A 24594-nucleotide genomic window follows, 5' to 3' on the forward strand; every position below is an offset into this window, starting at 1 on the left:
TAAACTCATACAAATAAGTTAGACAAAGATGGGAAAAAGGTGATTACAAACCTCACAGCAAAAGCAGACATCAAAGATGAAACTAACCAGCTCCAACACTGTCCTTGACTGTCCGAGGACGAGACTGTTCGAAAACCAAGATCTCAAACCTTGCATAAAGACTGGTGCAAAGGCTGGTCCTCACCCAACAGAAATATAGAGGACCTACAATAGACTCCTCAAAGCAATGTAGAAGTAATGCTTAAACTATTTCCACAAAATTCTAAAAAACACAAATGGGATAAGCAAACTAACATCAGCAATCCTTACAAGCCAACACTGTGATTCTATAGACAGACACAAAATGCTAGAGTAACTCAACAGGTCAGTTAGCATCTCTGGAGAAAAGGAATGGGTGACGTTTCGGGTCAGAACCCTTGTTCAGATTCCAGGGCTATTACAAACCCACTGACTAACATCTATTACAAACTGTCTGAAGAAGGGTTCCAACCCGAAAAGGCAACTATTTCTTTTCTGCAGTGATGTTGCCTGACCTGCTGAGTTCTTCAGCATTTTGTGATTGTGATTCTAAAAGAACTCAGCAAGCTTCTATGGTGAACCACATTGTTTGCATGTCCAATGCAAGACTCCCAAAACAGATACATTACACCAAGCTCCATCATAGCAAGAGATGAATGGAAAGGCAGAGGAAACGTATCAAGGATAGAGCTTCTTGCACTGAGAACAGTCTCCTCATTAAAGGAATTCACGTCCAGTAATGACAGAAGGACCACCATCTCTCACTTTACGACATACCCACAAGTCCTAGTCGAAAGATGAGCCCTGACCCAAAACATCACTTATCCATATTCTCCAGAGATGCTGCCTGACTAGCAGAATTACTCCAGCACTTTGTGGGGTTTTTTTGTTGTAAACCAGCATCTGCAGCTCCTTGTACCCACTGACAACATTCTCCTGTGCCATTTGTAGTAGAGTCTGCAGGTCCTAAATTTTTGTCAATTAAAATTCTCAGATCTGGAGCAGAAGGAAGTCATCCTTGACCTCAAAGGACTATTTACATAGTAGCAGTAATGGTGAGATGGCAAATAAAACCCTTAAATCATGAGAGACATAATTAAATGGTGTAATGTGGATAGTGTAGATTTACTTAGAATAAACCAAATGAGTAATACAGTGGACGAATACAGAGTGTACAAGAGGGAAATTGGGACTATTTTCCATATCAATACGACAACACAACTCTGTAATAGTGTACCAGCATGGTGCAATAGTGCAAGAGGAAAAGGGCAATGTTATGTTCTGCATTATACAAGCAAAGAGTGAATTTATTTTTTCCTTTTCCATGATTAGCATTGATGTTTTAAAGATCCATACATACCTTGTCCACTTCGTTGTTTTGTCAATACTTGTGTGGCAGCTGAACTCAACAGTGGGTCAGAAGAAGGATTCAGGAAGTTCACGTTCACATTTGGTACTCTGTTTGGTAACTGTGAAGATTCATCATCAGACAGAGCATCCAAAATTGACTTACTCTGTCGACTCGTATGCAGTAAATGTTTACCAAAAAAAGCTTCCTGAGAAAGGAATGCACATAAAAAATAAACATTATAGCCACTGCACTTCAAAATTGATCTTTTAGTGTAATAAAAGGGAACTGCAGATGCCGGTTTATACCAAAGATAGACACAAAATGCTGGAGCAACTCAGCGGGTCAGGCAGCATAATTGGAGAAAATGGATAGGTGTCATTTCAGGACACCTTCTTCATTCAGTCTTCTGATGAAAGGACCCGACCTGAAAGGTCACCTATTTATTTTCTCCAGAGATGCTGCCTGCCCTCTAAGTTACTTCAGCATCTATCTTTGATTATTTAGTGACTTGATTGATGAGGTGAAGCCAAACTTCTGTTTCTTTTTCAAATTGAATCACCCTCAAAAGTGTGGTTTTGATATTTATATTTCAATGTTAAATTGCAACGGTGAACCTTTGGCAAATGTTTTAACTATCAGAAATCAACAAAGGTACTGAAAGTGTGGAATAAAACAAAATAGCTGGAGATACTCAGGTCAGTAACATCAGAAAAAGAGGAATCAGAGTTGACGTCTCAGGTCAAAGATCCTGCATTGTTATCGTGTTTGAGTTCTGAAAGGGGCTATCAGCATCACTACCAGAAAATCAGGCTGATCAAGGCTCTTTCTTCTGTTTGCATTTGTTTGAACATCCAAACAATTAAAGATTGTACAGAAGGAATTAGTCGTTCCCTGGTCGTCACAGGTTATACACCATCGCTATGGATATCAGTACAAAGGGATGCACTTCTCTATTTTAGGACAAAATGGCCTGATTTCTAAACTGAAGTAAATTCTATGCAAGGAATGTCTAGATGGATGACAAAGCTGGCCAAGGATGCCTTGTGGTGACGGTACTCAATTTGGCAGTATCACGTTTTCTCTATTACTGGCTGAGATTTGTTGACGTGCTTCAAGTACCAGTCAACAATCAGCCAAAATAGAGCTATAGTAAATCGACCCTATATCTTAAAACGTCGGGGGTTACATGAAAAAAAATGTTGTTTATTTTATAAAGATTCAACACAATTGTAAAAGTAAATGAATGATAAATAACTGTCCTCTCAAGAGTTATCAGAGGCACAATTGGCCAAATAGATAATAGGTGCCGTAACATTTTGTAAAATCTGAGAGGGTGCTGCATCAATGCAGGAGAAGTTTGTGCCCAACGGGTCCACTTGGTCTAGTATACTTCTAAAGATCCAGCGTCTACCACCCTCTGGGTTAGAGAATTCCAGATATTAGGTGAGAAATAGTATTGTGTAGACTGATGGGACTGAAGGCTGATAAATCTCCAGGGCCTGATGGTCTGCATCCCAGGGTACTCAAGGAGGTGGCTCAAGAAATCGTGGACGCATTGGTGATCATTTTCCAATGTTCAATAGATTCAGGACCAGTTCCTGTGGATTGGAGGGTAGCTAATCTTATCCCACTTTTCAAGAAAGTCTTTCAGAAAGTCTAGATACATTACATCCACTGGCTCTCCTTCATCCATTTTACTTGTCACATCCTCAAAAAATTGGAGCGAGCGAGAAAACTGAGAATTATAGACCAGTTAACCTGACATTGGTGGTTGGGAGGATGCTGGAGTCAATTATTAAAGAGGTAATAACGGCGCATTTGGATAGCGGTAAAAGGATTGGTCCAAGTCAGCATGGATTTTTGAAGAGGAAACCCTGCTTGACTAATCTTCTGGAATTTTTTGAGGATGTGACAAGTAAAATGGATGAAGGAGAGCCAGTGGATGTAATGTATCTAGACTTTCTGAAAGCCTTTGATAAGGTACCATACGGGAGGTTGGCGAGCAAAATCTGAGCACATGGGTATTGGGGGTAGGGTATAGACATGGATAGAGAATTGGTTGGCAGACAGGAAGCAAAGAGTAGGAATAAACGGGTCCTTTTCAAAATGGCAAGCAGTGGAGAGTGGAGTGCCACAAGGCTCGGGCCACAACTATTTACAATATATATATTTGATTTGAATGATGGAAGTAGAGGTAACACTAGCAAGTTTGCGGATGACACAAAGCTGGGTGGCAGTGTGAACTGCAAAGAGAATGTTAGGAGGTTGCAGGGTGACTTGGACAGGTTGAGTGAGTGGGCAGATACATAGCAGATGCAGTAAAATGTAGATAAATGTGAGGTTATCCACTTTGGCGGCAAAAATAAGGAGGCAGATTATTATCTCAATGGTGTCAGATTAGGTAAAGGGGAAGTGCAACGAGACCTTGGTGTCCTTGTACACCAGTCACTGAAAGTAAGCGTGCAGGTCCAGCAGGCAGTGAAGAAAGCTAATGGCATGTTGGCCTTTATAACTGTTTGAGAACAGGAGCAAAGAAGACCTTCTACAGTTGTATAGGGCCCTGGTGAGACCACATCTGGAGTATTGTGTGCAGTTTGGGTCTCCTAATTTGAGGAAGGACGTCCTTGCTATTGAGGCAGTGCAGCATAGGTTCACAAGGTTAATCCCTGGGATGGAGGGACTGTCATATGAGGAAAGATTGGAAAGTCCAGGCTTGAATTCACTGGAGTTTAGAAGGATGAGAGATCTTATAAAGACGTATAAAATTATAAATAGACTAGACACGCGATGCAGGAAAAATGTTCCCAATGTTGGGGGAGTCCAGAACCAGGGGACACAGTCTAAGAATAAAGGGGAGGCCATTTAAAACAGGTGAGAAACTGTCACCCAGAGAGTTGTGAATTTGTGGAATTCTCTGCCACAGAAGGCAGTGGAGGCCAATTCACTGGATGAATTTAAAAGAGAGTTAGATAGAGCTCTAGGGGCTAGTGGAATTAAGGGATATGGGGAGAAGGCAGGCACAGATTACTGATTGTCGATGATCAGCCATGATCACAATGAAAGGCTCAAAGGGACAAAATGGCCTCCTCCTGCACCTATTTTCTATGTTTCTATATTCTCCATCCTCTACGAGAAGAAATTTATTGTGTACCTTAGTTCTAAATGAGCACCTCTTATCATGTTATTTGACACTCTCCCAGCGGTGAAAACCTTCCAAAATCAACCCTGTCAGGCCCCTTAGAGTCTCGTAAGTTTAACTAGGTTCACCCCTCATCCAAGGAATATAGGCCCAAACTATTTAGTTTGGTGCAACAGCATCTCTTTCCATCTCCTTTGTACGGCTTCCAATGTTACTATATCTTTCAGGTAATGGGTCCAAAACAATATGCAGTATTTCAGATGAGGCCTCGCCAATGCTCTTTGCAATTGCCACAGAACCTCCCTATTTTTAAACTGCAACCCTTCTGTAATGAAGGCCAAATTGTTGTTTGCCTTCTTAACTATTTGTTGGACTTGCCTGCTGGCTTTTAATGATTTCTACATCAGTACACCCAGATCCCTCAGACCTCACTTGTAATTTCTCTCACTTTCTCAGTTTAGTAAATAATCTGCCCATTGATTTGTCTTACCAAAGTGCATAACTACACACTCCAGTTGGCAGTCTTTTGCCTACTCACTCAATCTATATCCTGTTGCAAAGTCATCTTACAACACACCTCCTATTTTCGTATCTTCGACAAATTTGTGAACAATAAACTGATCCCTGCAGTATTTCATGGTCATCTCCTTCCAGTATGAATGGACTCATTCATTCCAACTCTGTTTTCTGTGAGGCAGATCCATTTTATAAATCCATTCCAACATACTTCCCTTTGGCTTTTGATTTATGCACCAGACTTCTACATGATACCTTGTCAATTACCTCTGGATTCAGACACAAGAACACTTGGTCTAATTTGTTCAGGTCAGCACTTGTGCTTCACTCAAGCCTTCTCTTGTCTATTCTCTACTTAATCCATTAGTTTAATTATCCCCGTCTTCCTCATGTTTGTCTTGCCTCCTCTGATACACATTTATACTATTTGCTTCAACTTACACCTGTGTAATGGTGAAGTCCTCATTCTTTGGGTAAAGCTTTTTCTAAATTTGCTATTGGTTAATTTGCTCACTACTTCATATTGACTACTTTTTAGTCACTCTGTTTGCATCCCTCCTTTCATTTATAGAACTCCTTAAAGTCACATCTTCGCTTTATTTTTTAACTAAAAACAGTCTGTACTCGTGTGCATACGCTTTCATTTCTTGATAATTCTCTCTGCGCCCTGACCAGTGACTCAGTCCCTTTTTTATTATATGGTGACCTGAATTGCATGCAGCTCAGATCCTACCAAGGTTATCAGATATTTTAATACAGTTAAAGAATGCCAAGAGTAAAAATAGAAATAGAGTAAAGAAGTTATGATTATAAAATCAACAGGATCCACTAATGTGTTCTAACTGTCCCACCATAAAGAAATTCATTTTTCTCTTCTGTGAAGGGATCAACCAAGCCTTTCAGTCGGCCCTTCAACATTTTCTCATGGGATCAAAGAACTAAAAATTACTCTTCCTTTGCCACAGAAGCCCATACACTGAGAACAAGTAAAAAAGATCTTATGGATGCTGGAAATCTGCTTCAGTTAAAATTGAGAATGCTCTGTCAGTCAAGTAGCATTTGAAGAAAGAGAAATAGATCAAGGTTTCAAGTCTGTGAAAGATAACTCCGTTTCTCCCTCCACAGATGCTGCCTGACCTGCTTGGCATTTCTAACATTATCCGCCTTGATTAGGGACAGTAATGGTCACATACAGTAGTATCAACTCGCTGCAGACATTGCATTGAAGAAATACAGCATTTGAACAGAAAATAAGTGTTGGGTTAAGGCACTGTATCTTTTTTTTTTTCCTAATCAGATGTGCAGCACTTTGGTCAACGTGGGTTGTTTTTAAATGTGCTATACAAATAAAATTGACTTGACTTGACTTGACTTGATAAATGACCATACCTGCAGATATGTTGGAAACATTTCCTCCAATTTATTCTTCTTTTTCCTATATCGCTTTTTTATTTTCTCTACAATCTCAGGGACAATAGCCGTTGCATCAACAGGCATTTCTGATTGTTGTTCAATCCAACCTATAAAAACAAATACAACAACTCATTTAACTCCATTCTGAGAAATCCTTCGGAGATAGTAAATTCGAGCTAAATTGAGCACATCCATAATTGCACATGTAGAATGTGCTGGTTGTGGCATATCTAGCAGTATGAGGTTTTAAAATCAAAATCAAAAGTTCAATGTAAAACTAGTATAAAGTTTATATGTAACAACTTAACTTAAGAGTACCTCTCTTTGTCATCCTTGATGAAATTAAGAATCCTTTCTGCAGAAGGAGAAATTGTAACCCTCTAAAGTATTTTGATCTATAGGAGGAATGTTTACTTACAATTACTTGGAATGGCTTATACTAAGTTTGAGATCCTTTCTAACTCAAGTCCATAACATTCATAATTTCTGGACTGAGAAGCGTTATTTTATTACTCTTTACTGATGAAATAAAACCAATAAAGCTGGAAAGATTCAGCAGGCATTAGTGGAGAGTGAAAAAAGATGTGCTGTAACTTGGTGACTTTTTATTTAGTATGGAAAGTAGGATTTTTAGGATTCTACACAGCATCACTGGATTAGGCCATGAAATAAAAATGCTTGTGCTGCATGGGACATATGAGCTGTGAAGTTATTTCTTCCCCTTTCAAACAGTTTCCCAAATTGTTTTTTTTCTCCAAAACCCAGAAAAAAATTATTCAAATGCTTGGGTTATTTTGAGAATACTTTCAGCAAGTGGTATATTTCTTACCATCCTCCTTCCCAGCCATCATTTCAGACATTGAACCAGTGGAATTCTTCCTGGACAATGAGCGCTTTGACTTATTCTGTCCTGTCCGGCTCCTCTGGCGTACCATGAACCCACCAATTCCTATCAGAACAAGAACAACAAGTGAATATAGCTAACATTGCCCTGAACAAAAAATAACCAAGGTGATATTACAGACAGGAATTTCACCAAGCAATTATTCTGCAATAAAGCTCACACTTGCATCGTTGTCCCAAGGCCACGATTTTCAAAACCTTATAATTACACAATGTCAAGATACTTTTGAAATCAGACAGTAGTGAAAAGAAATGTTCTGATACCGAGTGACAATTAAGCAAAGAGTTAAAAGAACATATTAATTATGAATAATAAAATTTGGGCCTAGGTTATCAGGCGACATTGGACAGGCAAGGATAGTATTCCCTGGATTATAGGGGTGATCTTATATTGATCTATAAATTCATGACAGCATAGATAAGGTGATAGGTTCTTGATTAGTAAAGGTGTCAAAGTTTATGGGGAGAAGGGGGTTGAGAGGGAAATTGATCAACCATGATCAAATGGCCTAATTCTGCTCATATGTCTTGTGAATTTATGAATGCACACAGTCTTTTTCCCTGGGAAGGGGAATTGAGGACTAAGCACAGGTTTAAGGTGAGAGGAAAGATTTAAAAGGGATACAAGATCCAATTTCTTCACACAGAGGGTGGTGGGTATATGGAACAGGCTGCCAGAGAAGGTTATTGAGGCAAGTCCAATAACAACATTTAGATAGGTACATGGATAGAAAAGATTTAAAGGGATATGGGCTAAATGCAGGAAAATGGGACGAGTTTAGATGAGCATTTGATCGGCGTGGCCGAGTTGGGCTGAGGGGATACTTTTCATGCTATGACGCTATGATTTGCTGTTAAATAAATTTTTTCAAAAAGCATGAATTTAGAGACAGTAGAGGAAAATTACAAAACATATAAACGTGCTAATGGCATAAGACTGGAAATTTTGTCTGCAAATCAATGATTTTCAAATCAATTTATACCGTTGAAGCTGTGACCGATAAACAATTATTATGCAAATAGGGAACACAGTCATGGGTAAAATATCTTGCATTTTAGGCTATGATTCAGATTTAATATATTCAACATGATTAAAAAGATGCAAATGATACAAAATTGACCATGGAAAGAAGCTAAATTCTGAAGGTAGATATTGACGGACTGATCAATCGGACAACTAGATGACAAATGAAATTTGGAGAAGTGTGAGATAATACATTTGGGGAAGGTGAATAATACAAGGGAGAACACAATATATGATAGGATATTAAGATTGGAGGCATAATAGTAAAAGGACCGTAGCTGCATATTCACATATCTTCAGAGTAATCGGGATAAACTGATAAAGCTACATACTAGATACATTTCCTGTATTTGTTATGGAATAAAATATGAGAAAGAGGGTGATGATGGAATTAAGAAACACGTGTGATGCCACAGCTAGAGTACAATTTTTGACGAGACATTTCAACGGAGGAGGTGGTGGTAGAGATGTAGATATTGGAAAACTGAAATAAAGACACAATGCTGGAAAGCTCAGCACATCGGTCAGCATCAGTGGAGACAGGAACAGTTAACATTTCAGTTCTGGGATCTTTCATCAGAGATAGAGATAATGAAAGAGATGAAAACTAATGAGAAGGCTTATCAATGACTGGGTATGCTTAAAAAATCTATTCTCTTATGTTCTCATCCGATCATTTGGTCTGGATGGGATATTTCCAGGTCAAAGAGGGAAATTGGGATCAATTTTGCATAATAGCTATAACTTTTCTACCTCTCTTGATGCAAAGGAGTTGCCAGACAATGAAGATTAGTAAAGTTACACCTTATTCCATTCTGGAGCTTGCGGGCTTAACATTCTTCACATTCAAAAACGACTTGGATGGAAGGATTGCAGATAGTGTTGTTTTGATAGGGTCAGTGGCAGGATCATTGCTAATTTTCAATATATATTAAAGGCTTCGATGCGAGGGTGTTTGTTTAACTCATCACAACCCATATACCTCAATTCCTTAGTTTCCATGATCTTCTTGGTAAAAACGGATGAGGAAATATTAATTTAATAACTTCCCCATCTCTTATGGCCCTACATAAAGACAGCCATGTTGATCTTTAAAGGGTGGCATTCTCTCACTAGCCATCCTTTTACTATTAATATACTTGGAGAATCTCAAGATTTTCCATTATCTTGGCTGCCTGATCCATTTCATGTCCTCTTTTTGCCCTCCCGATGGCCCTTTCAAGTGTACTCTTACACTTCTTATACTCGTGGAAAGGTTTGCTTGATCCTGACTCCCTACATCTGATGTATGTTTCCTTACCAGAACCTCAACATCTCTCGGCAACCAGGGTTCCCTAAACTTGCCAGCCATGCTCTTGATCCTAACAGGAACATGCAGCCCCTGTTGCCATCTCACTTTTGAAAGCCTTGCACGTGCCCGTCGTCCTCATAATTGCAAACTGAACCTCCCAATTGACCTCTGTAAGTTCCTGCCTAATGTAACCAAAATCAGCCGAGACCAATTTAGGATCTTAACTTGTGGGCCAGCCCTATCCTTCTTCGCCACTACTTTAGAAGTAATAAAATAATGGTCACTGGTTCCAAAGTGCTTCCCCAGCTCAGTCATTTGCTATACCTCGTTCCCTAAGAGATGATCCAGTGTTGTGTCCTCTCTAGTTCCCAAGCAGGAGGTGCAGTGTTGGCACTCTCTAGTAGAGCCCTCCGTATTGGTTAAGGAGGCTCTTTTTGGACATACTTATCAAATTCCATCCATGTCTCCAAGCCCTATACACCATGGGAATCCTAATCAATATATTTGGGAAGTTGAAATTACTTCCAGATACGACCCTATATTCTTATAGCAACCTGCAATCTTCCTGCACATCTGCTCCTCTAATTCCCACATGCTTTTAAGGGCTTTTAATACAGTTTTATCAAAGTGATCATTCCCTTGCTGTTCACGTTCTACCCATTAAACTCACTAGACAATCCCCCAAGAATATCCTCACTAAGTCCTTCAATTTAATTGTGTATGAATTCTGCACAATGTATCTTAACAAATACATGCTGGTTTTCCTATATTAATTCAAATCTCCTTACACCTATAATGATTTCCCTGATTACTGTTCCTAAAAGCTTCACAAAAGCTAGATTTTTCCATCACATATTGCCTGGCATGTCCCATGGCACCTTTTTTTGAATAAGGTGTCACTTTACTAATCTCCTTGATACTCTTTTGCATCAAGGGAGGTAGAAAATTACTTTTCAATTTTCGACCATTTTCTCAATTGTCTTCTGAACTGTTTTGCTACTCAAAATCAAACAGCACGAAACAGCTAGTCCATTTACCCATGCTTGGCTTATATTCCTTTAAACTTTTTCTATCCATGTACCTATCCAAGTATCTTTTAAATTATGTTATAGTACCTGCCTCAACCACCTTCTCTGGCAACTCATTCCATACACCCACCACCCTCTTTGTATAAAAGTTGCTCCTCAGGTTCCTATTAAATCTTTCTACTCCTACCGTAAAACTCGCATTGAGGTGTACATCTTGTGGAGGTGTATAAAATCATGAGAGGAATAGATAGGGTGAATTCAGAGAGTTGTTCAGCTACAAGCTCAGCTTCCTGCGCTCTAATGAATAAAATTGTCGCCTGCCCAACCAAGATGTAGGAAGAAGATGAGAAGAAAATTTAATTTGTTTACATCATAGTCAGATGGATTAACATTTTATTAGTTGATAATGTAATTTTAAATCGTACATGGGCAAATACACGTTAATCAACCTGATACGAAGTGTAAATTAAGAAACAAAAAGTACACTCCACTGCCAAGCTTCCTTAATCCTGATGTATCAAAATATAATTGTTATGCTAATCCATCTCACTGAAAAATGTACAAGAGTAAGGACAAACTTCAACACATTCTGATTAGCTTCCTAAACTTAAAATTTTGATATTAACCTATCTTTCAAAAGGCTATTGATCATGTTAATTATTCAACAAGGGGATTGGACTGACCTAAGGGAGAGTCTCAACCCAAAACATTGCCACTCCTTTGCCTCCACAGATGTTCCCAAACCCACTATGTTTCTCCAGCATGGAGACACAAAAGATGGCAGATGCTGGAATCTTGAGCAAGGAGGGTATTGACCTAAAACAAATTCCCTCCCCAGATGCTGCCCAAGTTCCTCCAGCACTTTGTATTTCACTCAAAATCCTCCAGCAGTTTTTTTTGCAGTCTACTGTGTTTTCATTGAGCTATATTCTTCGTATTAACGTATAAATCCTACAATTCAAAAATTAAGTATTTTGTAACTGTTGAAGTTGCAATATCATATGAATCTACATTTGTATTGCACTAATTGAAGGACATATAACAACACAGTAATATTAACACCTGAACCGCTTCAACTTTACTGTAACTGCAGTTGATGCAGAATCTGAAATCATGGGCTTCTATCAATGCTGCTCGTGCCCTGCTGCAGGAATGTTACCCAGCATTTTCTCACCTAATTTTCAATAGGCAATGAAGATATTAATTGCCTTTTGTTTGGCACTTCTGCACAGCAATGTAATGAGATAACAATATACATCTCATTATTCTGAGGTCTCCTATGTTAATGCTCCACTGCGCTAAGACACTTTCGGAGTAGATCCCAAGAGAAATAAGTTAATTGAGGATTAATATCACATTAGCAAGAATATACTTGTTTTGCAGCACGAGGTAATTAAAATGTCAGTGCACATCAAAGTCTGGTAGACAGAAAGCTTAGTGACAAAAAAGTACCATGAAAATAACAGAATAATCAGGATGATTTCTTTGCTATGCTATGGAAAGGATGAAAATTTACATAATTTTTAAAGCAAAATGTAGGGAAAACAGAACCTGCTAAAAAAAATTAAGTTCTGGAACTTAGTTCTGATGAAAGATCATTGAGATGAAGTGTTAACTATTTCATGCTTCATAGATGCTGATTAACCTGTTGAGTATGAGCAACATTTTCTGTACTTACACCAGATTTCCAGTATCTGCAATATTTTCCTCGTGTAGCACAGGAGAAATTGGAGGTGGTGTTGATTTTACAAATGAGTCAGTGGGAGACAAATAGAAGGAAACAGAACAAGAGAAAGCTCTGTAAACATCCAACACATCGCAGAGTTGCCTAGCATTTGTTGAGCCATTTTTACATATCCAATTAACCTCAGCGGGGGTAATGAAATACTCCTATATTTGACAAATATATATTTTTTAAATTGTTAAACTCAGCTGAATGAAATGCTAAAAATTCTGTTGCAATTTGATATAACAACATTAAATGTGTAATAAAAATTCACACATTGATCTCAAGCTGGGTCACTCTTCATTCACAGGAAAAAGTATTTAAACAAACTTGACTTAGGAACCTGACTTAAGGAGATTCTTTACCAGGTCTATATGGTTTTCTCTTCCTCTTCTTTAGGCTGTCAGACCCCTTTCCTCCATTATGTTCATCATCTGCTGGTTCTCGTTCTGGGCTAGTGAGTGTATCAGACTTTGCATCACCGTCCATGAGATCAGCTACTGTAAATTTAAGATTGAAAGATGAAGTGAATTTAGAAAAATAAACATCAGAGCCACAGAATGTAGTTTTAAACTGGACTGTACATTTATCCAGAGAAAACTATATTTGATTGCATATTGTTGAAACAGCTCCAATGTGTTGACTGAAGTCCACCTTGCACATACTAATTTGAATTAGCTGTCTTGAAATAAAATGACATGCAGTAATGTCTCTACAAGATAACATTTCACACAGCTGTTCTTAAAAACACTTTGCTCTTGGAGACTACATTGATGCTCCAAGCTAAATTGAGGAAGAATGCACCTATATATTCCACATATTTAAAAAAATCTGTTGCCAAAATATAGTTTATTATTTTGTTACGAGTTTCTTAAAGCAATCTTCTTTGGTAATAACTGCAGAGCAAATAAATTTAAGGGGAGAGGAAAATCTGTGAGAAGCTGATAATTATAGTAACAGGGTAAGGTTCATAAACGTAATGGTTTATAATGATGTTTGCAATTTTAAATGAGAGAGTAAGGAGGCGGGGTAAAAATATAGGTCAGTGAGGAGTTGAGATGGGTGCATTTGGATTAGAAAGCACAACTGTGCCACTCACAGCATAACATTATGCATGAAGCGCATAACATCATATGTGAAGCAGATTTTGTACTGTTGCATCACCAGTTGCCTTCAGAGGACCCTGCTGTTTCTTCCAGCATGGCCGTGGGCACAGTGTTGCCATTCTTAGCAGAATGCAGTATCGGGGCGAGTGTAGCTCAAGCAGCCATCTGTGCATTTAGTATGAATTTGACATCCTATCCTGGGGTTCATGGGGTGTTAAAATAGTCATCCCCGTTCACAAATATTGAAAGCATGGGAACTGTTAAAGGTTTTGTAAACATGATTCCACCCCCCCCTCCAAATAAGTTAGAGTAAAGCACTAAAACAAAAACACTTGCATGTGCTTGTGTGCATATTAACACACACACCCCCACACACACACATACATAAAACAATTTAATTGGTCAAACAGGCCACCTTACTTCTGCAGCCGATATCTTCCAATAATTTGAATGGAGCTGCAGCACGTAAGAATTTAATTGTTCTGTTTTGGTATACATGACAATAAAGCACTCTTGACTCTTGGTATAGGCCTTGGAATTAAGAAGCCTGCAGAGGCTTGGGCTTCTTCAGACACATAAACCACAAGATCAGCTAACAACCTCGATGGCAATGTGAATGAAGTTGCATTCACCTCATTCACATTGCCATCGATGAGAATCAATGGCTTAAGCCCAGTGATGGAAACTGGAAATTTCGGCGGGGAAATGGGTAAATTCCTGGGTTAGTGCTAGAATCAGGATGGAATATTCTAGCCATCATATACTAATTCTGGCCTGAATGTGAACAAATCATCTTGGCTGGCTTTGGTAATGTTTTAAGTATTAACTGCAATATTGGGAAGAAACTTCCCACTATTTATCTTCAAAATAGCGCTGGGAGATGCGTTATACCCATCTGAGGGAAGTGACCTGGTTTAATATCTCAAAGTTATTAAGAGTTATATGTCTCAAAATTAAACTATCTAAATTTCTGTATTTTTCTTAAAGAAAGCTGAAACCCAAGAGCAGATTTAATAATGCAATGCATATTCTGGATTCAAGAAGGCAGCAATCAAATATAAATTGGAACCTAGCCAGTTTTCTCTGGTGTACATTAAAAGAACTTGTTCTTTCCAAAGCAGACATGCTGTAAAATTGATACAAATTTAACAGTAGATCAAAGAAAGAGAATTGAACAAAATAGTTTGTTTGCATATAGATAGAATGAAATAATGTACATGGCCAAAGGGCTTCACTATCTAGAAATCTCAAACTAATACACCACTGCAAATACATTTTCATGCTTCATGAAAATAAATGTCTCAAATTATTAGGCAAACTAGCACAAAGGTAACTATTTGCATTTGGACCAACACGTGTTCAAACATTCAAATCCAACCCCTTTTCTGGATAATTCTCATTCTCTTCTATCAGTCTCTTCTACCAATAACCTCCTTCACAACCCCTTCCTGGAGTTGCTGCAGTGTACTCTTACTCTTAACTTTACCTCAGTTATTCTGTTATCACACTTTAGGATTGTTTTTACACTACATCAGGTTGCACTACAATCTCTGCACCATTCTGCTCTTTTGCATTTGTTGCAGTTTTTATTGCTTCTATCATTGCCATATATACTGTTTTCCTCTGAGCTTTATGCAAAGAATTTCATTGCACCCTAATGTAAATGACAATAAACTAATCTGAACTTAGCCTGACATCAATATCATATTTTCTTAGAAATATATTCATTTCTTAAATGTATTGTACCCGACAATCTCCAAAATGTCAGTCTGATCTAGTGCAACGTGCACAGGAGGAAAGAAAAACTTGAAGGGGTTGAAATATAATTGGGGAACAATGGGTGGGATTGCTAAAAAATGGAGAAAAATGAATGAGAGATAAAGGTGCTAAAGAAGATAACTGCTATTTTATACGCATCTCAAGAGACTAAAATCTGAACAACAGAAATTCCCAGCATAAATTATGCACCGGAATGTTTACAAAACCAATGAAATGAATCAGCAATTAATCTTGGTTCGACTACTAAGACTTCAAACAGAAACATTCTGGAAGTAACTGCTGAACAGAAACTCAACTTGAATAGTCACATGGCTACAAGGGCAGAGCAGAGTCTAGATATCCTGCTGTGAGTGACTCATTTCTTACACCCAACGCCTTTCCACCGCTGGCAAACATCAGGAGCACACCCTCCCGCACCCTAGTCGTCCTATCAGTTCCACCGTTCGCATTTTTGTCTCCCTCTTGTTATCACACCTCCCCAACCAACAATGGGCCATTATGGGCTCCACTCTTCCTGAGGTCATCTGCTGCTGGCCCCGATTTGTTCTGGCCTTTTCTCGCCTGCAGCTTATCTCCCCCCCACCCCCCACACTTTCAGTCTGAGGAAGGGTTCCGACCCGAAACATCACCTATTCTTTTTCTCCAGAGATGCTGCCTGACCGCTGAGTTACTCCAACATTTTGTGTCTAATATCAGGAGCATGTATGGATGAGAGCAAGTTTAACAACTCTTAAGAAGCTTAACAGTATCCAAGATTAAGTATCTCATAGTCATAGAGCGATACAGTGTAGAAACAGGCCCTTTGGCCCAACTTGCCCACACCACCCATAAATGTCCCAGCTACACTAGTCCCACTTGCCTGCGCTTGGTCCATATCCTTCCAAACCTGTCCTATCCATGTACCTGTCTAACTGTTTCTTAAACGATGGGATAGTCCCAGCCTCAACTACCTCCTCTGGCAGCTTGTTCCGTACACCCACCACCCTTTGTGTGAAAACGTTACCCCACGGATTCCTATTTAATCCCCTCCACCTTCAACCTATGTCCTCTGGTCTTCGATTCCCCAACTCTGGGCAAAAGACTCTGTGCTTCTACCCAATCTATTCCTCATGATCTTATACACCTCTGTAAGATCACCCCTTATCCTCCTGCGCTCCATGGAATAGAGACCCAGCCTACTCAACCTCTCCCTACAGCTCACACCCTCTAGTCCTGACAACATCCTTGTAAATCTTTTCTGAACCGTTTCAAGCTTGACAATATCTTTCCTATAACATGGTGCCTAGAACTGAACACAATATTCTAAATGCAATTTGCCTGATTGGTACCCCATTAATTACATTATCTAATTATTCTTTTCATTGCTTATGCATCGTGGTTGCAGTGGACCTTTTAGAAAATGCATTTCAGTTATTGATCAGGCTCAAAGCAATTCCAAACCCATGACCTCAACAGCCAAGGAGGACCAGGACAACATGCACTTGGGGAACATCAGCATTTACAAGTTCCACTCTTACGTTGCACACATTTCGGACCTTGAAATATATCAATGCCTTTCATTGTCATTGGGCAGACATTTTGGAATTCCCTACCCAAAAGCTCTATGCTGTGTAGCAGTTCAAGGCAGTAATTTACAGCTACTTTCAAGGGCAATTAGGGATGAGCAATAAGTTGCCAGTAATGTTTCGATGCTTAAAAAAAGTGACTAAATAAAATCTTAAAGCCATGCTGGTGAAATAATGCATGAGATTGGTACTTCAATGCATTTATCAACAACTGTTACTTGAAACAGACAGGGAGTGTTAAGGCATTTCCTCCACTTAGTTATCTAATTTGGACACATGCAAGTGAGGTTTAAATATTCAACGTGAACACTCTTTCTTCACTTTAGTTAATTAATGAAAGGGATCAGCCAGAATATTGTACCTCTGCTATCATCCATATCTCCATCTAGGTCTCTGGACTGTTCGGACTGCGGATCAGGTGGAGTTTGCAAAACAGCCACGCTGTTTTGATTTATGATCTTTAGCTTCAACTTTGGCTTGGGTCGCTTCCGACGTGGTGGAGCAACACTGAGGCTTTGGAGCTGTGACATACCCAACTCCGTTAGGCAGACACCATCCTGTGTATAAGTCCGTGTTGGTTCTGTTTTCCAAGAAAAGCAAAGGTTATACTGAGTGAGGATTTTCTAATCCAAATGAGATAGGAGATTCCTACTAAATTCATTCTAAATTTTTTTGTTGGAGGCATCCAAGAATTATTCACCATTTTTAACAATGGTTATAATTTTCTTCAATACATTGTTGATGGTGCTATACAAAAAGTCATAGGTCCATAATATATAATTCTTACTTTGTTATCACAGCAGAAAACAGAGATGAGAAAAGATTTGTTCTCCCATCAAAACTCATTCCTTCAGAGTGTTGACTTTCCAATCACACCATCCAATTGTCCTGGGAAATCCTGAATGCATTTGCTTCTATCACCTTGCAGTTCCAAATCTTATAAAGAACGTAAATTCTCCCCTTCAAACAGCTTTGCTCTGTCCAATAACTTTATAGTTCTTGAACCTTTACTGCGCATACACCTCTTTTAAAAATCAAGTTTATTCCATTTCTTCTGGCTCACTAGCTGAAACTAAACATAATACAGGAAGTTCAACATCCTTTATAAAACCTTGGTATTACCTCTGCAATCGTGATATACCCTTTGACTAATATTTTACAGCAGACTATTACTATAGTGGTTTTAATTATTTCACAACTCATTCCGATTTTGATTGTCATGCCTATTATTTTCTATTCCAAGTCACAATCAATCTCTCATTAGTCAGTACTTAATTACACACAAGTTAACAATGTGTAATGTCAAAATAAATTGAATTACATTTAGCCCATTTCAGTATGTTCTATCTCTAGCATAGTAAAATACAGAGAGATTCAAAATCAAACTCAGGGACATAGAATAGAAAGGAAGAATCCAAATTCTGGCCATATTGGACATTCATCATCATCTTTTTGGACAGGTGAACAAATTGAAAAGTTTAGTGAGCTATGGGTTAAACGTGGGCAAGTAGGACTAGCATGGTTGGCATGGATGAGTTGGGTTGAAGGGCCTGTTCCATGCTGTTTGACTCTAACTCTTAACGGTAATCTAGAATTAAACTTAAACAACCACATTACAAGCACTGAAACCACACTTCTGTTTTTCTGAAGATGATTATTTCTATTACAATCATTTTTTTAAACTAAAAAAAAAAATCTTACATTCAACCCAATTGTGATCACTAGTCCCAATGTTCATAAGGTCATCATAGCTCGTAAGGAATAGTAGAATTAGGCCATTCGGCCCATAATCTCTACTCAGCCAGTCAATCATGGCTGATCTATCTCTCCCTCCTAACCCCATTCTCCTGCCTTCCCATAACCTCTGACACCTGTACTAATCAAGAATTTATCTATCTCTGCCTTAAAAATACCCACTGACGGTCTCCGCAGCCTTCTGTGGCAAATAATTCCACAGATTCACCATTCTCTGACTAAAGAAATTTCTCCTAATCTCCTTCCTAAAAGAATGCCCTTTAATTCTGAGGTTATGACCTCTAATCCTAGAAGCTCCCACTAATGGAAACATCCTCTCCACACCCACTCTACCCAAGCCTTTCACTATTCTGTACGTTTCCCACCCCCCTCATTCTTCTAAACTCCAGCGAGTACAGGCCCAGTGCCGACAAACGCTCATCATAGGTTAACCTACTCATTCCTGGGATCATTCCTGTACAACTCCTCTGGACCCTCTCCAGAGCCAGCACATCCTTCCTTAGACATGGTGCCCAAAATTGCTCTTAATATTCCAAATGTGGCCTTACTAGTGCCTTATAGAGCCTCAATATTACTTCCCTGTTTTTGTATACAAGTTCTCTTGAAATTGAGTTTTGAGTTTTCTTTCTTTACTACTGATTCGACTTGCAGATTAACTTTTCGGGAATCCTGCACTAGCACTCCCAAGTCCCTTTGCATCTCCGATTTCTGGATTCCCACCCCATTTAGAAAATAGTCTACACCTTTATTCCTACTACCAAAATGCATGACTCCACACTTTGCTACACGATATTCCATCTGCCACTTCTCTGCCCACTTTCCCAATCTATCCAAGTCCTTCTGCAGAGTCCCTGCTTTCTCGACACTATCTGCCCCTCCACCTATTTTCACATCATCCACAAACTTTGCCACAAAGCCTTCAATCCCCTCGTCCAAATCATTAATATACAACGTGAAGAGTAGCAGCCACAGCACCGACCCTTGCGGAACTCCACTAGTCACTGGCAGTCAACCGGAAAAAGCCCCCTTTATCGCCACTCTTTGTCTTCTGCCATCCAGCCAGCCTGCTATCCATGCTAGTATCTGCCCTTTGATATCGTGGGCACTCATCTTCCTCAGCAGCCTAACGTGTAGCACCTTATCAAAGGCTTTCTGAAAATCTATGTAAACAAACCTAAAATCTGAGTAAACTTAATTTATGTGAATTAAACTTAAATTAGTTGTGGTTTACTAGCTTATTTAATTAGTAAATTAGTTAATAATTAACACAAGACCATTTCATCCATCAAGTCCATGCCAGCTACCAAAGAACACGCTCATCAGTCCCATCCTTTTGTAGCCTTGCAAACGGATCTCTCTCACGTAAGGTTTATGTCTGAAGAAGGGTCTCAATCCGAAACTTCACCCATTGCTTCTATCCAGAGATGCTGCCTGTCCCGCTGAGTTACTCCAGCTTTTTATGTCTCTCTCACATGCCCAATGACTCCCTTTTGATTCTTTTCCTATCAATTTACCCAAAAGGGTAATTTTTAGAAACCAATTTACATATTAATACACTTTTGGGTTGTTGGAGAAAACAAAGCATGCAAGGTCAGAACTGGGTGGTGAACCTGCAACATTAGCTGCTGAATCACCAAGCTGCCTTGCTACCTCTGATCCATGTAACAAAATGATGTGGTGGATATAATCCTGCTTTCATTTCTGTTCATCCTTTAAAGATCTCAATCTATCCCTGGTGCATTTAAGTCATTTACAAAAATGGTGTCAATTTCCCTCATTTGGCAACTGGAAAATAAGCAGGTTTGCACAATCCAAGTTCATGCAAGCTTGATCCAAATTGTGAAATGTGTTGAATAGATCTGAACCTTCAAAGATCTCCAAATATCTTGCTGGCAAGTGTGGCCATTCAGAACAATCTGGTATGATTTTTTCTATGTGGTTTTTTTTAAAAGAGTGATTTGTATCCTGAAATTAGGCAATGTCAATCTGCTTATTTTCAAAACGATCATCTTGTGTTGTAAATGCTATATATCTGGATGTCAGCTGAAGACATGAATAAGGTTGTTTGCAATGATTTATTGAACATCCAGAGACACTCACTATTGTGCTCACAAATGTGGAATGACCACCTGACTGATACAGTTTCACTGAGACTGGCTCAGCAAGCATGCACATAGACATCCTGCATCATAGCAGGGTAGAAAGTTGGGATCAAATTTACCTGATTCCTTTGTCTTTACAATAACTTGAGGTGTAATCAAAGACAGATCCATCCCTTCTGAGGTAGTCACTGAGGCAAAAGAAATTAGAAACCGATTAGAAACTTTGTAGCTTCTGAGATTAATTATTGTTTTAACTGCAGACAATCTTAATCAATCCAGCATAAAAGGATAGTTATTTTGGTCAAGCACTTTAAAAGAAATGTTTGAGCAAAAGGGTTTATTTCAGTTCTAACCTGGAGTTGTCGTTGCATATTGTCTACATGTAAAACAGTCATAGCCGTTATCAGCTACATTCTCAACGTCATCTTCTGTGTTCAGGTTCTGGCAAATAGCATGAATCCACCTGAGAACATAAAGATGATGACAATAATATTTAATTTAAAAGAATACTTTACAATATACACAGTGTGGCATGGTGGGGGAAAGTGGTAGTGCTCATTCCCCAGCTTCACAGGGAGCTAGATTTGATCTGATCTTCGATGCTGTCTAAGTGGAGTTTGCATGCTCTCCTGTGACCGTGTAGGTTCCCACCAGACGCTCATGTTGCCACCCATACCTCAAAGACAAGCTGGTAGGTTAATTGGATATTTAAACCATTCCTTCATGTAGGTAGGTGGAAAAAAAGAACCAAAAAGGAGATCACATACATCTATGGGGTGAGGGGTTGGGGAGTTGAAGAGAATAAAAAATGGGTTTAATACTACATTAGTGTAAATGGGTAGTTGATGGGTAATATAGACCAAATCGACCAAAGGAAGATCCATTTGGTCTATATTACCCAATGGACCACAAGTTTCTATGACTTGTGAAAGAGAACAAATGCAGGGAAAGAGGAAGTGGAATGGCAGTGCTGAGATTGCTCTGGTGGAAGCCAGTAATGTCTAAATGTTTTTCTTCTGCAACAAAATAAGTAATGTAGATTACGTTCAAAGAGGCTACTAAGAATAGAAGTAAACACTGTCAGCTAGTGGCATTGGTTACTTTGCCAGTGTTTCTCTTCTCACTTCAATCAACAACTGAATCCTTTGCAGAAATGTCCATGGGCATTATTTTCATCCATTTATCCTGCCAACATTTCTGGCATCACAAAAAATAGGGCTCCTTTTGGGGCAAGATCAGGTGTGGGAGGTCGGGTTCGTTGGATGAAGGGATGATAATGAAAGGAACAAGGGAAGGAAGGAAATTATGGTAACCAAGAGAAAGGAACGAAATAGGGAACAGGATTTTTTACTTAAAATGTATCAATTATTGGATGCAAAATGTCTCTAATTGCCCTTGAGTGCACCACATCAGTTAATCTGGAGTCAGATAGGGCCTGATCACCTAAGGATGACAGATTTCCCGGAAATTCAAAATACTGTTCTATTGAGAAAAATAATGATATTTGAAGCAACCCGGATAAATAAATAAATGTAACCTTCCAGGGATTTATATCCCTAAAGTAATGTAGAAATCTGCAACAAATTTTGCGCCTTCCACATTTGTGCACTTTTTTTCTCCCTATGTGAAATAATGTTGCATTCGCACCAAAGCAGAAACTACAAAGCCATGAAACTACCTGTTTTCACACATCATTGGTTCATAATTACAGTCATTCTTCAGGTAGTGTCCATTTGGGACTGTTGCCAGCTTAGTTTTCTAAATTGGCATGTCTCTGATTGTGGATTACTAGAGCAGCATACAACTTTATTAATCATTGAACCTGTCAAACACACGATAATTGTCTGCTCAAAAACGCGCATATTATCTTACATTTTACTGTTCAATTTAACTAGGTCACAATTACAAGAGCAGGTTGAGAATGAATGACAAGCTGGGACAACTCATCACCAAATTTCTATTTCCTATTAACATACAGTCTTATGACTATTACATTGCAGGAGGCTTCCATTTGGGTCATCATGTCTTTTGCAGTCAGATATGGAATAGTTGGTAAAAGTTACCAGGACTGTGGGGCCTCGACTATACAGAGAGGTTGGGCAGACTAGGACTTTATTCCTTGGAGTGCAAGGAGCAGAGGGGTGATCTTACAGAGGTGTATAAAATCATGAAAAGAACTGATCTGATGTTTGCACAGTCTTTTTCCCAGGATAGGGGGATCAAGAGGTTTAAGGTGAAAACGGAAAGATTTAATCAGAACCTGAGGGACAACTTTTTTTCACACAAAGGTTGATGGGTAAATAGAACGAGCTGCAGGAAGTAGTTGAGGCAGATACAATAACAATGAAACATTGTTTAGACAGGTATATGGACAGGAATGTTTTAGAGGCATATGTGCAAACACTGGCAAATAGGATTAGCTTACATGGGTCGGCATGGATGGGTTGGGCCGAAGGGCCTGTTTCCGTGTGACATAATTTGATGACTGTAGAACAATCCCATTAGTTTCTTTATTCTGCTGTATCGTTACAGGCCTGGAAATGTTATTCTCTTTAGTGTCCTCCAAATCCTCTCTTGAAGATACTGATTGATTCTGTTCCTAGCACCCTTACAGGAATTGAAATCCAGATCATACTTGTTCTCATTTTCCCTTGTACCAGTTGCCCTCAATTTTAAACACACCCTTATCTTTTAACCATCAAGTAACTGGAATTGATCTTATCTCAGAAAGTTATGTTCTTCTACTATTATCCAATTTCCTCGTCCTTTTCATTGTTCTAAAGGGGAACAACCCAGTTTCTCTATTCTTCAACTATCTGCCAATTCAACAATATGCATTTTCCTAGTCAACAAAGATAGCAGAATTCTCACTACTAACTGCTGAAGAACATGACCGTCTATCATCCTCCGATCTGAAAATCAATCATTTATCTTTTCGGATTTAAAAAAAAAAGCCTATTTCCTATAAATGCAGTTAGTGATCTTTTAATTCCACAGCTCTGAATTTTGTTAACCAGCCCTTTGCGTGGATCTTTATCAAACATTTTCTGAAAATTCTTGTAGTTGATATCAACAACATTTCTTTCAACAACCTTCTCTGATACCTGATCAAAATAAAAATTCAATCTCACTAGTAACCCATGATTTGTTTTAAGAAAATACTTTTTTGGGATCTGTGCATGTTAGCACCATTAGCACTTATTATTGACCCCCATCTTCAATGGAGACAGAGTCATTTCAGAGGACTATTTTCTTCTAAAAACTTCAACTACATTGTCCAGAGTAAGATACTAAACGGATCCTCTGACAGATATTAGTGAACCAGAAGAGCTTTTACAACAATCTGGGATTTTCGTGGCTGCTATTATTAAGGCCAGCTGTCCTTTATGTTTAAATTCCAGATTATTAACCGAGTTTAAATTCCACAGCTGCCATGGTGGGATTTGAACTTTAAATGTTGATTAAGCCTCTGGGTTACAAGTCCTATAAATTAACCACTGCACCACCGCTGTAAATAACAAGCTTTAACAAATTCATTATCAATATTGCCCATCATCAACACAAACTGCTCTAATTCCCCTAAATGATTTCACTGAGATTAAACTGACTGATTTACAGTTGCGTGGCATGTCCTTAAGCAACCACTCCCCAAGTCAACTCTAAGTTACTTTTGAGATTTTCCAATCCTGAGGTACTGTCCCTGCATTGAGGCCACCCTTAAGGTTGTTATGCTGGGCCCTTCTGCAACTTCCACCCCACTTCCCCAAACAATCTAAAATCACCCCATCCCGATTTGGTGACTTAAGCATTTCTAGTACCACCTCCTTATCAGATGCTATTTGTTTTCTTTATTCAGAAGCAAGAAATTAACAATTTAT

At 38.9% G+C, this 24594-nt stretch overlaps 1 protein-coding gene across 6 annotated transcripts in view; it reads right to left on the reverse strand.

The window, feature by feature from the left end:
- The window catches only part of kmt2ca (lysine (K)-specific methyltransferase 2Ca), a 328698-nt gene that overhangs the window by 92452 nt on the left and 211652 nt on the right, over positions 1-24594 (reverse strand). For all 6 annotated transcript variants that reach the window (XM_078424496.1, XM_078424488.1, XM_078424479.1 and 3 more), the window contains 7 exons: positions 21070-21179; positions 20836-20904; positions 17221-17439; positions 12775-12909; positions 7267-7386; positions 6414-6544; positions 1379-1574 (listed from right to left, as the gene is read on the reverse strand). In XM_078424496.1, coding sequence (XP_078280622.1) covers positions 1379-1574; positions 6414-6544; positions 7267-7386; positions 12775-12909; positions 17221-17439; positions 20836-20904; positions 21070-21179 — 980 coding nt within the window. The remainder of the gene's footprint in view (positions 1-1378; positions 1575-6413; positions 6545-7266; positions 7387-12774; positions 12910-17220; positions 17440-20835; positions 20905-21069; positions 21180-24594) is intronic.

Source organism: Rhinoraja longicauda, chromosome 2 (assembly GCF_053455715.1).
Source record: "Rhinoraja longicauda isolate Sanriku21f chromosome 2, sRhiLon1.1, whole genome shotgun sequence".
Classification (NCBI taxonomy): domain Eukaryota; kingdom Metazoa; phylum Chordata; class Chondrichthyes; order Rajiformes; family Arhynchobatidae; genus Rhinoraja; species Rhinoraja longicauda.